The sequence below is a fragment of the Mustela nivalis genome (genome assembly GCF_964662115.1).
Source record: "Mustela nivalis genome assembly, chromosome: X".
Classification (NCBI taxonomy): Eukaryota; Metazoa; Chordata; class Mammalia; order Carnivora; family Mustelidae; genus Mustela; species Mustela nivalis.
The window spans coordinates 45,300,548-45,313,945 of NC_139040.1; the positions used below are offsets into that span (position 1 = coordinate 45,300,548).

The 13,398-nt window shown below is 44.7% G+C and overlaps 1 protein-coding gene across 2 annotated transcripts; it reads left to right on the top strand.

Annotated features, from left to right (window-relative positions):
* The first annotated feature begins 5,930 nt into the window (after positions 1 to 5,930).
* On the top strand, positions 5,931 to 10,414 carry ARMCX2 (armadillo repeat containing X-linked 2). Of its 2 annotated transcripts, none has more exons than XM_082716871.1 (4): positions 5,931 to 6,019; positions 7,238 to 7,301; positions 7,626 to 7,702; positions 8,036 to 10,414. In XM_082716871.1, exon 4 carries the CDS (start codon positions 8,165 to 8,167, stop codon positions 9,995 to 9,997), a length of 1,833 nt encoding a protein of 610 aa, XP_082572997.1. In that variant the 5' UTR covers positions 5,931 to 6,019; positions 7,238 to 7,301; positions 7,626 to 7,702; positions 8,036 to 8,164; the 3' UTR covers positions 9,998 to 10,414. The 2 variants fall into 2 exon arrangements, with proteins under 2 accessions (XP_082572997.1, XP_082572996.1); XM_082716870.1 differs by having other exon boundaries at positions 7,626 to 7,698.
* The last annotated feature ends 2,984 nt before the right edge of the window (positions 10,415 to 13,398 follow it).

A 13,398-nucleotide genomic window follows, 5' to 3' on the forward strand; every position in this document is an offset into this window, starting at 1 on the left:
CAGATCCAGGCTGTCAGACCTGTCTCACACCTCACATTTCCCCCATCTCTCTACTCCCTGATAACAGCTTCCTCCCCTCTGCCTCTCCAGTCACCTAAGCCAACCATTTCGGCTGCTGATACGGCCATGCCTTTTACAAGGCAGGAAAAAGACGCTGGGTTGGGGTGTCCCCATGGGGAAACACAGAAGCGCCTCCAAACTCAGCAATTGTTCTTCTACCCTCCACCCTCACTCCAGCAGTCTTCAATCAACACCCATACAACATACAGGAATCAGGAACGGTTTCCTCCTCTTCTTCCTCCCCCGCGCTTGTCCACAATCATGGCACCTCCAGGGAAATAGGGACTTGGTTACCTGAGCCGAACCGCTGTCTGGACCAAGACTTCAGTACGTAGGTTTCTGGTCACGTGAGGCTACGTCACTGATGAGATCGGGTCCCAAATTTCCCCTATTATTAGCAAAGCGTCCGGCAACCCGCCCCTTTCCCTCCCCTTCCCCACCACCACCACTGAGCCCTCAGCAACGGTCGCTTTTTTCGATCTTTGCACAGCCAAAAAATATGTTGTCTTTCTAATTACTGTAAGGGGCAGCATATTCTCCTGGGCTACTGGACAATTCTACTGTTTCTCTGGAGGGAATGGTCCCACTGTTTTCTCTGCTCCCTCCACCTTGTTTCTTTGGAATCCCTAAGGTTCTTGTCTGTAATCCTGAAAATACCGGGAAATGGGAATGGGGGGAGGGATGTCAGGAAAGGGAGAGGAAAGAAAAAGTGAATTTTGTTATGTTCTTGTTAGCATTATTCTGTTCTTTTTTTTTTAACACTAAGTATGCATCTTTTTTATTATCGGAGAATATGATAGAACTTTATTAATTTAAGAAAAAAATTCACTTGAAAATGACATTTATTGGGGCGCCTGGGTGGCTCAGTGGGTTAAGCCTCTGCCTTTGGCTCAGGTCATGATCCCAGGGGCCTGGGATCGAGTCCCGCATAGGGCTCTCTGCTCAGCAGGGAGCCTGCTTCTCCTCATCTCTCTCTCTGTCTGTCTCTCTGCCTATTTGTGATCTCTCTCTCTGTCAAATAAATAAATAAAATCTTTTTTAAAATGACATTTATTATAACAATCACACTTACCGCATTATGAGTTTTGTACATGCCACTCAAATCAATCTTAATTTCTTCTACATCTTCTACATCTTGTCACATGACAGGATCCTGTTTAGCGAATGAGTTATCAGGGTTTACAAATCTACTAATATGGTATAACCAAGTAGGCTTTATTTCTGGAATGCAAGAGAGCTGTTCAATGTTGGAAAGCCATTCATTCATTTATTCAACACATTTACTGAGCACCTACTACATGCCATGCATTGTTCTTGATGATGTGGTTACAGCAGGGAATAAAACAGACCCTAGTCTCTGTTGTTTGTCAGAGAGACAAACAACAAACAACATAAATAAACAAATTATAGTATATTGTTAGTGATACCTACTAAAAAGAGAAAAAATAAAGGCAAGAAAGAAAGATATAAAAGTTCAGGGGCGCCTGGGTGGCTCAGTGGGTTGGGCCGCTGCCTTAGGCTTGGGTCATGATCTCAGGTTCCTGGGGTCGAGCCCGAATCAGGCTCTCTGCTCAGCTGGGAGCCTGCTTCCTCCTCTCTGCCTGTCTCTGCCTGCTTGTGATCTCCGTCTGTCAAATAAATAAATAAAATTTAAAAAAAAAAGTTCAGGTGGGTTGAACATTTAGATAGTGTGACTCGAGAAGGAATCACTAGGAAGGTAACCTTTGAGTAAAGACCTGAATTCAATGAGGAATCTAAGTATGGTGATATTTTGGGTAAGAATATCCTAGGCAGGAGAGCAGGAAAAGAAAATGCTCTGTGAAGGCAATAAGCCCTGTATATTCCAAGAACATCAAGGAAATAAGGATGGCTGAGCTAGAAAGAGAATAACAGAAGATGAAGAAAAGAGATAATAAGGCTGAAGAGAGTAAGATTCTATAAGTTAGAGTAAGCACACTTGCATTTAAACATCTGGGGAGGTGGAGGTAGGGGAAGAGTAGAGTTTGAACTTGAGGGATCTGTTGAGAATAGACTGTACAGACACTAGAGTGGCAGGGAGCCCAGTCAATCGAAATCATTCACTGCAACAGCAAGCCAAAGAAGAAAAGAAATCTTTCAATTAAAGTATTTGATAAACTTAGCCATTTCTGAATATTTAAAAAGTGTTATCAAAATAGGAATAGGAGGAAACTAAGTTTATGCAGTAAAGAATTATATATAATTTAACAAATCATTCTTGGTTATATTAAATCAGATATAAAAGAAAATACCCTTATCCTGATAAAGAACATATCAGAGGAACAAACTTCTGACCTGGCAGATTCCTCATTCCGTATGGGCTACCAAGACCACAGAACTCATGACTTGGCTCCACTCAATGACATAATTTCTTTGTATTGCCTTTTTTTTTTTTCAGTACTTGTAAACATAAGTGAAAATAACCTTGAAAAAGGGAGATAATGACCCTGGTAAATACAACTCATTATTGACAATGGATCCTACCTGTCTTTCCAGTTATGTTCTTCTCTCCCTAACCAGTATCACATTTTGCTTTTTGCCATTGAGAACCTTGTGGGGGGCACTTCAGGTAGTAAGGCCATAAGTAATTTGTCTTTTCCTAATCTATCTTTTTGTGCCTGTTTACAATGAGCAAGTATTTTCATAATCAGAAACTATCAGAAACTTGGAACTCAATGATGCAATTATTTAATGCATGGAGAAAAGCTTGGATATGAAAACAATATGTGGCAATCTCTACATGGAAGTTTTTTGGAGAATATTAATTTCTGTCTCTATTTTTTTGTATTTTTCAAATGTTCTATGAGGCTTTAGTTAATTTAATTTTATGGCAAATTTGTCAACCTGAAAAATTTTGTAAGAGCTCTCCTCACTCATTAAAACATTTTTTCAAACATGTTTAAAAAAAAGAAAAATTAAAAAAGAGAGACTATGTCAGAAACAGCAAAAGTTACACTAAACGAAACAAAAGAGGCATTCCCATTTTTTTTAAAGATTTTATTTATTTATTTGACACAGAGAGAGAGAGAGAGATCACAAGTAGGCAGAGAGGCAGGCAGAGAGAGAGGGGGAAGCAGGCTCCCTGCTGAGATCATGACCTGAGCCAAAGACAGAGGCTTAACCCACTGAGCCACCCAGACACCCCCCCCCCCCCCATTTTCTTCAAAAATAAGATCAGGAGGCTCTCAGGCACTGCATTACTCAACACAGTTCTGGAGATTCTGATCAATGTAACACATGCAGAAAAGAAAAGAAAAAAGGTGTAAGTATTGGAAAGGGAGAAGTGGGGAAAAAAATCATCATTTGCAGATGATCATGTATGAATACCTGGAAAAACCAAAGTATCACGTGAAAACTATTGGAATTAATAAGATAGATCACAAAAATTGGCAGATACAAATAATACATACATAATAATAGTAGATTACATATATATAAATATATATATATATACATATAATAGTAGAACATGTTCCTTGAGCAGAAAATTCTCTATCAGAAATTATAACTGGAGAAAGAATAGCATTTCAGGAACAAAGGCTACTAAAAACCTAGGAAAAACCTAACAAGTAATATGAATTACTTAGCTGAAGAAAATTATGAAATTTGATTAATAAACATAAAAATAGATCTGAACAAGATGGAGACATACCATATTCCTGGAGGGGAAGCCTCTATTTTAAGATGTTAATGTTCTTTGAATTAATTTGCAGACTTACTACAATTACAATACAAATTCCAAATGCTTATTATGTGTTTACTGTTGCTCAATTTGGAACTTGATTAATAACCACAAATGCACCTACTGTTATGTGCATAAAAAAGACAATAGAAATTGTTAGCAGTGGCTGAGAACAGAAATGATATTGCAGAGCTCTTTCTCTGTATTCTTCATATATTTCTTTATTATTCTGAATATTTTTAACCATTAATATGTTACCTTTTTTCACCAGAAAAGAAAAAAACAAGAGTTCCCGAATCTGGATTATTATATGTAACACTCTCTAGGCCATTGTACCAGTTCTTAATATTTAGGGGAGCAAAGCCCCTTTCAGAAACTGATGAGTGACCTGTACCCCCCCCCAAAATGCACTTAACCATACATACATTCACAAACAAAACCTTGTGTACAATTTCAGGTACAGCACAGAAGTGGTCAGTTAAGAAACCCCACTCTAGGTTAATCGGTATGGTCAGTGGGGAGACTCCCTGCGGTCCCGGCACACATTTGGCTGAAGGGGCAGCAAAGTGGGTGTGGGCTGCAGACAGTGACCCTGCAGCAAGACCAGGTTCTCCCTGGGTGGCAAGGAGGCCAGAGGTTAAGAGGCCCAGCTGGCTGCACCCCTCCAGCCAGGTGGTAGCAGCAGTGTTAAGGAGCCCTGTTAACTAAGGCACCAGGAGAGAGGGCAGAGTAGGCCGATCTGGGTGTGTCTGCCAGCCAGCAATCACTTCTTCTTCATGGGAACCCACAGCTGCAGGGCTCTGTGGGAGCAGCAGTCCCTCCTAGGCATCCCTGAGTTACACCTGTGGGAATTTGGGGGAGGGAGGGAGAAAGGGAAGAAGCCAAAGACAGTTACTCAAGTTGGTCCCCTGAGTAAAGGTGGTATTTACCACCTTGGTCACCAGTCCCTGTGTACTTTTAGAGCCAGAGATAGAGTCAAGTGGCTGAATGCAGGGAATGAAGGCTCAGGAATATGAGATGAGGTAGAGGGTCAGCACCTTCCCCCACGCTTGACAAAATAGGGGGAATTTGGCCATTTCTGCATCCCTCACTTTGTCCTTTCCTCAGCCTAACAGCTCTTCCTTTTGCCCAGAGCTGAATCATGAAAGTGGAACCTAATCCTGGGACAGGTGTTCAAAACTGTCATGGTTACAGCCATCAAATTACAGGAGGTTCACACAGCAGTCAGCAATGGTTTGGGAACATTAAATAAATGTTTCTCTAACAGAACAAGACAGGATCATTTATTTATCCAACTGAAAAGCTGTCCCAGAAGGAGAAAAAGTAGGATATTATTTGTCCAAAATAAATAAGACTGGACAACCTAACATCTCGCCATGGATCAATTTACAGATCACATTAAAACATGCTTATCTAGTTGGGGAAAATTCCATTTTTAGATGTTCAAATCCCTTAACATGTTTTGAAAACTATTTCCTATGTGGTCAATAGAATTCATTTTCTGTGTGGTAAAAATTAACCAAAATTAATGGTGCCTTCAAATATTAGGTGGAAATCTCTATAAATCATGCAGCTCTTTTTTGTTGCTGCTTCCCACACTGTGGTATTTTCTTACTGTATTAATAAAGGGTGGTGATCGCTTTAAAAACAAATCGGAGGAATGTTACAGAAATACAGACCCCATTCCCATTCCTTGTCTCCTTTCTGACACTCTGCCTCTTACTTATACTGGAACAGGCGCCTGACTGCAAGGGAAACGGTGGCACCAGTGGCTGGAGGATTGAAAGTGGAGCGAGGAGAGAGTGTCCAGTTGCCTACGAAGGAATGAAACAATTCCCCAACACACAACACACACAAGTAAATTTTGCCAGTAGCGCTCCGAGAAGATGCATCCATCCCCGGTATCTAGAAAAAGGCAAATTCTAACACAGGGAGAAGGGGCTACTTTTGGCCTCCGGGACTACGAAGACAAAAAGAGAGAGAGAGAGAGAGAGAGTGACAGGACCTGATGTGGTGGGGTGAGGTAGGAGCGGGGCTAAAGGAGGGGGCTCATGCTCTCGGTAGGAGTGGAAATTGGGGACCCACGCTTACTGGCGATGCAGCCCTCACGTGACCAGGAGCTGACGTGGGCAAAGGTACTTAAAGCCCTGACGGCCGTCCTCCGTCCTCCTCTGGGTACCAACTCTCTTGCGCCGCGCACTGCCGTGCGTTTAACCCAGGCGAGGAGGAGGAGGAGAAAATTCCCCCAGATCCGGGCAGGTGGGTGTGAGGGTGGGCATAGCCTGGCACTCCTGAAAGGGGTAGCTCAGAGAGGCGGGCGTCTGAGGCCGCGGGTGCCTCTACCTCGCTCGCTCCTGGCCGGCTTTCCCGATCCCCGCGCTCAGTCGCAGCTCATTTTGGTGGGCGGCGGGGAGAGGGGGGGGGGCCTAAAGACTGATATACTTGCGGAGAATCCGCTTACTTCCTCTCCCAGTCAATGTTTTCTGGTTTTGTGTTTGACACTTCGGCCCCGCACCCCCACATCCCGTCCTGTTTTGAGAGGAGGAGGGAGAGAAATAAACGTGGCAGCGCATATAAGGCCAGCGGGGTGGTTGTTGGGCAGGGGTGACCGGAGGGGACGCAATTGGAAACAAGCCGGCCTGGCCCGTTCACTCTCACCCTCACTTTGCAGATACCTCCCCCGACTACGCCTTCCACTTTCCCCTCCCCCGCCCCCCCCCCGCCGGCCCCCGGTCCTTTGGGGGTGCTGGAAAATGGGTGTGCCAGCGTCTGTAGGGGAGATGGCGGGTTTGGCGCTGTCTGGACTTCACGGGAAGGGGGAGACCCTGAGAGAATCTGGTATTAAACCGCTGTGCTAACTCCCAGACTGCTTTCCAGACACCTCCAACCCACACAGCCCTTCACCCCTGTTTATTGAGTCCTGGAAAGGGAGTTCTGGTACGCTGGAGGGAGGCTTAGCGGTTATTAGGGGATTTGGGTGGGGGGTGGGAGGCGGAGCCCAGAACGGAGAAACAGTGGAAAATCACGACCCTCAAACCGAAAGGTCAGACATCGGGGCCTCTGATCTGCAGGCTTATGCTACGTCGGGGGGCTGGGGACTGAAGGACGGGTGATCCTGGGAGGAAGACACTAGATTGTTTGGCAGAAATCCCTCACCCGCGTCCCATCCAGTTTTTGCTGCACCCTCGCCCCGCCCCCTCCCGCTTGGGTGCAGGAGAAGGGGTGTGGCTGTGTGTCCCGGAGAAATGGCGGACGGGTGGGGCGGGGCAAAAGGAAGGAGTGGTTGAGTGCCTGGGGAGTCTGCGCAGGAGGGGGGAGATGGTGTGGGATGGGAGGGGTAAGAAGAGTTGAGGGAATTGAGAGGTTGTCATTCTACGCTACGCGAATGCTAGAAGGCAATTATGGGGACTTGTGGCCTGGGTCTCCAAACACCAGGCTCAGTCTCCAACCTCTGGTGTCTGTATTTCTGCCCTTCAGTCTGTCCTTAGGATGAAGCTTTCACTGAACTGAACGAAGAGGAAACAGCCCTGAATCCCTGGAGGTCAGTGTGGAGAGTGGGAATTGTCTGGGAACCCCTGGTGTGGATATGGCGGAAACCGGAGCAGAGCCTGGGGCCAGAGGCTTCTCTTCCCCCATCTCCTCCCTCTGTAGGGAGACACCCTTGCCTTGGGCCTGCCTTTTTTTGGTGCAGAGAAAGAGGTGTGGCATCTGCCTTCTTAATTAATGGTTTGATGAGGAAGGGTTAAAGAGGGGAAGAGTATCCCTGAGACGGAAAACTTCACCCACAAGGATTCAAATCGGCATAGGAAACGGAATCCATCTACCAACGACCCCAAAACACCCTTTCTGGGCTCTCTCTCTGCAGGTCTGCCTGAATTTGAGGCCCTGCACAAGTACAAGCTTGGTGGAAAAAAGTAAACTGCCCGTGTTCCCAGCAGGTTGGTATGTGCATGAGCACCATCTGGGAATCCTTGGGCATGACTGAGGGGGGAATCAGAGCAGCATCTGGGGTCTTTACTGTTGTTCTGCTCTCCACCAGCTTTCCTAGTGTCCATACTGCCTCTCATCCCCCATTTAGGTGCTGGGAAATAGTGTGTTGGCATTGGGTAGGGCCAGCTAGGGATGAAGGTGTAGGAAACCTTAGACAACCTGGGTCCTGTGTCTGGGTACTAGCCCACGCACCAAGCATTATGTTTCCAAACGCTCCTCTGTGTAGGCCTGGTTAAGCACAAAGTGAGCCAGAACCTTAAGTTTCATTTCTGTCCTTTGTCCCAGGTCCTGCTCTGCTTGTAGCCTGTGGAAAACCTGTGAGCCTGAGCGGAAGTGCCTCGCCCAGACGTGCACACATCCCATTTAGGAAAGCCAGGTCCACACCCTGGATCAGAGAATTACTCCAGCTGCACCATGAGCCGAGTTCGAGATGCTGGCTGTGTCGCCGCCGGGATAGTGATTGGGGCTAGTGCCTGGTACTGTGTCTACAAATATGCCAGGGGAAGAAACCAGACAAAGAAGAGAATGGCCAAGCCCAGGACAAGGGCTGTGGCTGGGAATGGAGCCAGGGCTAGAGCCGGACCAAGGGCTGGATTCACAATTGACCTTGGGCCTGGATTCGGTCCTCCAACCCCAGTCCGCACTCGGACAGAGGACAGGGCCCAGGATGAAGCCTCTGCTCTGGAAGCAGCTAGAGATGAGGCAGTGGCCCCAGCTGCAGCCAGCGCTGAGGCTCAGAGTGGGGCAGGAAATCAGGTCCAGGAGGCAGAAGGGGTAGGGGTTGGATCTAAGGCTGAACCAATAGCAGGGGCCACAGCGCCTTCCTCAATGGCACCACCCCCCGGGGAGGCAGAGGCTTCCGTGGCTGCAGAAGCCCCCACAGTGGCAAGGGCTCCCAATTCGCCAGAAGCCCCTGGCACAGCAGAGGCTGCCGGGGTGCCCATGGTGCCTCCCAGGGCACCAGCCCCTATCGAGGCGGCAGCATCTACAGAGGCTGCGGAGGCTCCTGTACCCACAATGCCTCCTGCCGCACCAGTGCCTTCTGGGGCAACAGTGCCTACTGGGGCTGCGGAGGCTCCTGGGACTTCAGGATACCCCAGAACAGCAGCATCCTCCAAGAAAGCAACGCCTGGGGCTCATACCGGCGCTATACCGAAGGCCGGGTCAGTGGCTGGAGCTGTACCCAAAGGTGGAGCCAAGGCAACCAGGTCTCGGACTGGGGGCAAGGGCAAAGGCAAGAAAAACAAGGTGGAAGTAGATGAACTGGGGCTGGGTTTCCGCCCTGGGGATGGGGCTGCAGCAGCTGCTGCAGCCTCCGCTAACGGGGGACAGGCTTTCCTGGCAGAGGTCCCTGATTCTGAGGAAGGGGAGTCCGGGTGGACTGACACAGAGTCCGAGTCAGACTCTGAGCCTGAAACCCAGCAGAGAGGGAGAGGGGGGAGGAGACCTGTTCCCATGCAGAAGCGCCCCTTTCCTTATGAAATAGATGAGATTCTGGGTGTCCGAGACCTCAGGAAAGTCCTTGCTTTGCTTCAGAAATCTGATGATCCTTTCATCCAACAGGTAGCTTTGCTCACTCTGAGCAACAATGCCAATTATTCATGCAACCAAGACACAATTCGCAAATTGGGAGGCCTCCCAATTATTGCAAACATGATCAACAAAACCGATCCCCACATTAAGGAAAAAGCCTTAATGGCCATGAATAACCTGAGTGAGAACTATGAAAATCAGGGCCGACTTCAGGTATACATGAATAAAGTAATGGATGATATCATGGCCTCTAACTTGAACTCAGCAGTACAGGTAGTCGGACTAAAATTTTTAACAAACATGACAATTACCAATGACTACCAGCACCTGCTTGTCAACTCCATTGCAAACTTTTTCCGTTTGTTATCTCAGGGAGGTGGAAAAATCAAGGTTGAGATTTTGAAAATACTTTCAAATTTTGCTGAAAATCCAGATATGTTAAAAAAACTGCTTAGCACCCAAGTGCCATCATCCTTTAGTTCCCTTTATAATTCTTATGTGGAATCAGAAATTCTTATTAATGCCCTTACTCTGTTTGAGATCATCTATGACAATCTCAGAGCAGAAGTATTCAACTACAGAGAATTCAATAAAGGTTCCCTTTTTTACTTATGCACTACATCTGGAGTGTGCGTTAAGAAAATTCGAGCCTTAGCCGATCACCATGACCTCTTGGTGAAAGTGAAAGTTATAAAACTAGTGGACAAATTCTGATTGGCTATGTGCTCTCAAAAGACTTGAAGAAATTTCTTGATTTTCCAGTCTGGAAGCAATGAAAATTGAAAGTTATTGCTTTTCCACTTGTCCATGTACTAAAGGGATCCTTTCAGCTGCCAGTTTTGAATAATGTATCATCCAGAATGATGTTATCTGTGACAGTCTCCAGCTTGAAGCTGAATCATTTTATGAATACCAAATAAATAGTCCTCTTGTACTGAAAACGCATTTGTGACTTTAATCGTGCTGCTTGAATGGAAATATTTTTACTGGTTCCTCTATGTGAGTTGACAGTGAACCTGTCCATCATAAATAGCCTACACTTCTGTCATTTGTTTTGACTTGAATTTATCCACCAAAGACTTCATTTGTGTGTCATCAATAAAGTTGTATGTTTTGACTGACCAAAAAAAATGTTCTCATGTTTTTAAATCTAGCTGGTGAGATAAGGCACATAAATGCAAAAGGATGACTAATAGCACCTGGGCAATGTTCATAGTCAGATATGTGCTGTCTGGTTAAATGACGAAGTTGCTAGAAAGTTTAAGCTGGGCTCTGAAAGGACAGCATGAGAAAACACAGAAGAGCATTTCAGGTGAGCCTTAGCCGATCACCACTATTGAAGATAGTCGTGAGGTGGGGAATCTGTTCCTATGATAAGAAGGTAACCAATTTGCCTGAAATGGAAGCTGTGGGAAAAGAAGTGATGAGAGAAAAGGGTGGAAATCAAGGGTGAGGAAATCGGCGGTGGGGGAGATCCCAAACCCCTACTGAGATTGAAATACCCTGTCATATCCTGGGAGTTACTAGACATTTTTGACAAAGGGAAAAATAATCTGATGGCAGTGTGCAAAATGGATTGGAGCTGGGATGAGGTTAGGCATCAAGACTGGAAATGAGGGGCACCTGGTTGACTCGGTTAAGCGTCTGCCTTCAGCTCAGGTCATGATCCCAGGATCCTGGGATTGAGCCCCTAATCGAATTGGGCTCCTTGCTCAGTGGGGAGCCTGCTTATCCCACACCCCACCCCGCCTTCACCCTCCACTCATGCTCTCTCTCATAAATAAATAAAACCTTTTTTAAAAAGAGTGGAATGAGAATGTTGTTAAAAGTTATGAGAAGAGAAGGGAGCTGAGGGAAATTGGAAGGGGAGGTGAACCATGAGAGACTATGGACTCTGAAAAACAATCTGAGGGTTTTGAAGGGGCAGGGATGGGAGGTTGGGGGAACCAGGTGGTTGGTATTAGAGAGGGCACGGATTGCATGGAGCACTGGGTGTGGTGAAAAAACAATGAATACTGTTATGATAAAAATAAATTTGAAAAAAAAAGTTATGATAAACCAAAAATGAGATGGTAAAGGATGAAATAAGATGATAGTCACCACCTTATAAGAATTGTCAAGGAATGGTGGGAAAAACAGATGCTTACCAAAAAAAAGAAAAAGACCAAGCTCTGCTGCCTGACTTGGCTGTAGGTTGACAAAGATGGAGAACTGTACGAGCTGGTGCAGGTCTTAACAAAGAAAGCCCTCTTTCTTGGGAAGTTCTGGTGACCATGAAGTGCCAAAATGAGTTATCATTTCTAATGATGAGACAAAGCATTGTGACAGAGAATAATTCAGTGCAAAGAGTAGTTTTTTCCCTAGGGTTAGAGATCTAGCTCTGTCTTCTCTTAGAAGAGGGGGCGTGGTGAAGCCTTTATGGGAAGCCCACCCTCACCCTTAAATTCATATAAGAGCAGATGCATCTTCTTTGTTCTCCTCCCTTACCCACCAAAGCAATGAAAGTAGAAAATGGGGAAGGTCCCAGAGATTCTTCAAACCCAGCCTGCTTTCCTGACACCCCTTACAGAACAATCATTCTTATGCAAGTGTATGGTGACATGAGGCAAGGATAGAGATAAAGACTCCTGGGAGGGGGTTACATAGAAAAGGGAGAGATGGGTATTATATATTGGTACAATTTATCTGGAAGGCAATTTGGTAATCTGCATAAGAAGCTAGAAAGATGTTAGGAGAAAACAGGCAGCAATCTCTTTGACCTGGGCCACAGCAACTCCTTACTAGACATATCTCAGGAGGCAAGGGAAACAAAAGCAAAAATGAACTACTGGGACTTTGTCAAGATAAGGAAACAATCAACAAAACTGAAGGACAACCTATGGAATGGGAGAAGATATTTGCAAATGACATACCTGATAAAGGGTTAGTAAAGCACTTATCAAACTTAACACCCCCAAAATGAATAGCCCAGTTAAGAAATAGGCAGAAGACATCAATAGACATTTTTTTCAAAGAAGACATCCAGATGGCCAAACACATATGAAAAGATGCTCAACATCATTTATCATCAAGGAAATACAAATAAAAACTACAAATAAAAATGTCTAACACTGTGGAACTGACTAAACAAATAAATAAACATGTATTTATTTATTTGTATTCTTACCGAAAGAATACAAAAATACTGATCTGAAGGGTTACATGAACCCTGATGTTTGTAGCAGCATTATCTACAATAGCTAACTATGGAAAGAGCCCAAATGTCCATCAACACTGATGAATGGAAAAAGAAGAAAGTATATATATATATATATACACACACACACACTGATCAAGATGTATATATATATATATACATCAACACTGATCAAGATCAGTGATCATATGTGTGTGTGTGTATATATACAATATATATGTCAACATATATATGTGTATATATACACACACACGTACAATATTACTTAACCATCAAAAAGCACGAAATCTTGTCATTTGCAATGATGTGGATGGAGCTAGACCATATTATGCTATATTAAATAGGTCATATGATTTCACTCATATGTGGAATTTAAGAAACAAACCAGATGAACATAGGGGGAGAAAAAGAGGCAAACCATAAAACAGGTTCTTAATGATAAAGAACAAACCTGAGGGTTGATAGAGGAGGGTGGCAGGGGATGGGCTAAATGGGAGAGCATGTTTTGTGTTTAGCACTGGGTGTTATGTATAAGTGATGAATCACTAAATCCTACACCTAAAACCAATTTACCATATATGCTAACTAACTAGAATCTAAATAAAAACTTGAAATCAAACCAAAAAAAAAGGAAAAAGAAGCTATAAAGATGTACTTACTTTCAGACAAGCATTCCACTTGTAGGATTTTTTCCTAAGGAAATAATCAAATAATTTTACACAGAGAAATTCACAAGGGATGTTCATTTCAGCACTGTTTCTAAGGGGGGGGTGGGGAATTAGAACTAACTTAAATGTTTAACACTGTGGAACTGATGTGCTTTGGTGAGTGCTGTGAAGTGTGGAAACCTGGTGATTCACAGACCTGTACCCCTGGGGATAAAAATATATGTTTATAAAAAATAAAAAGTTAAATTAAA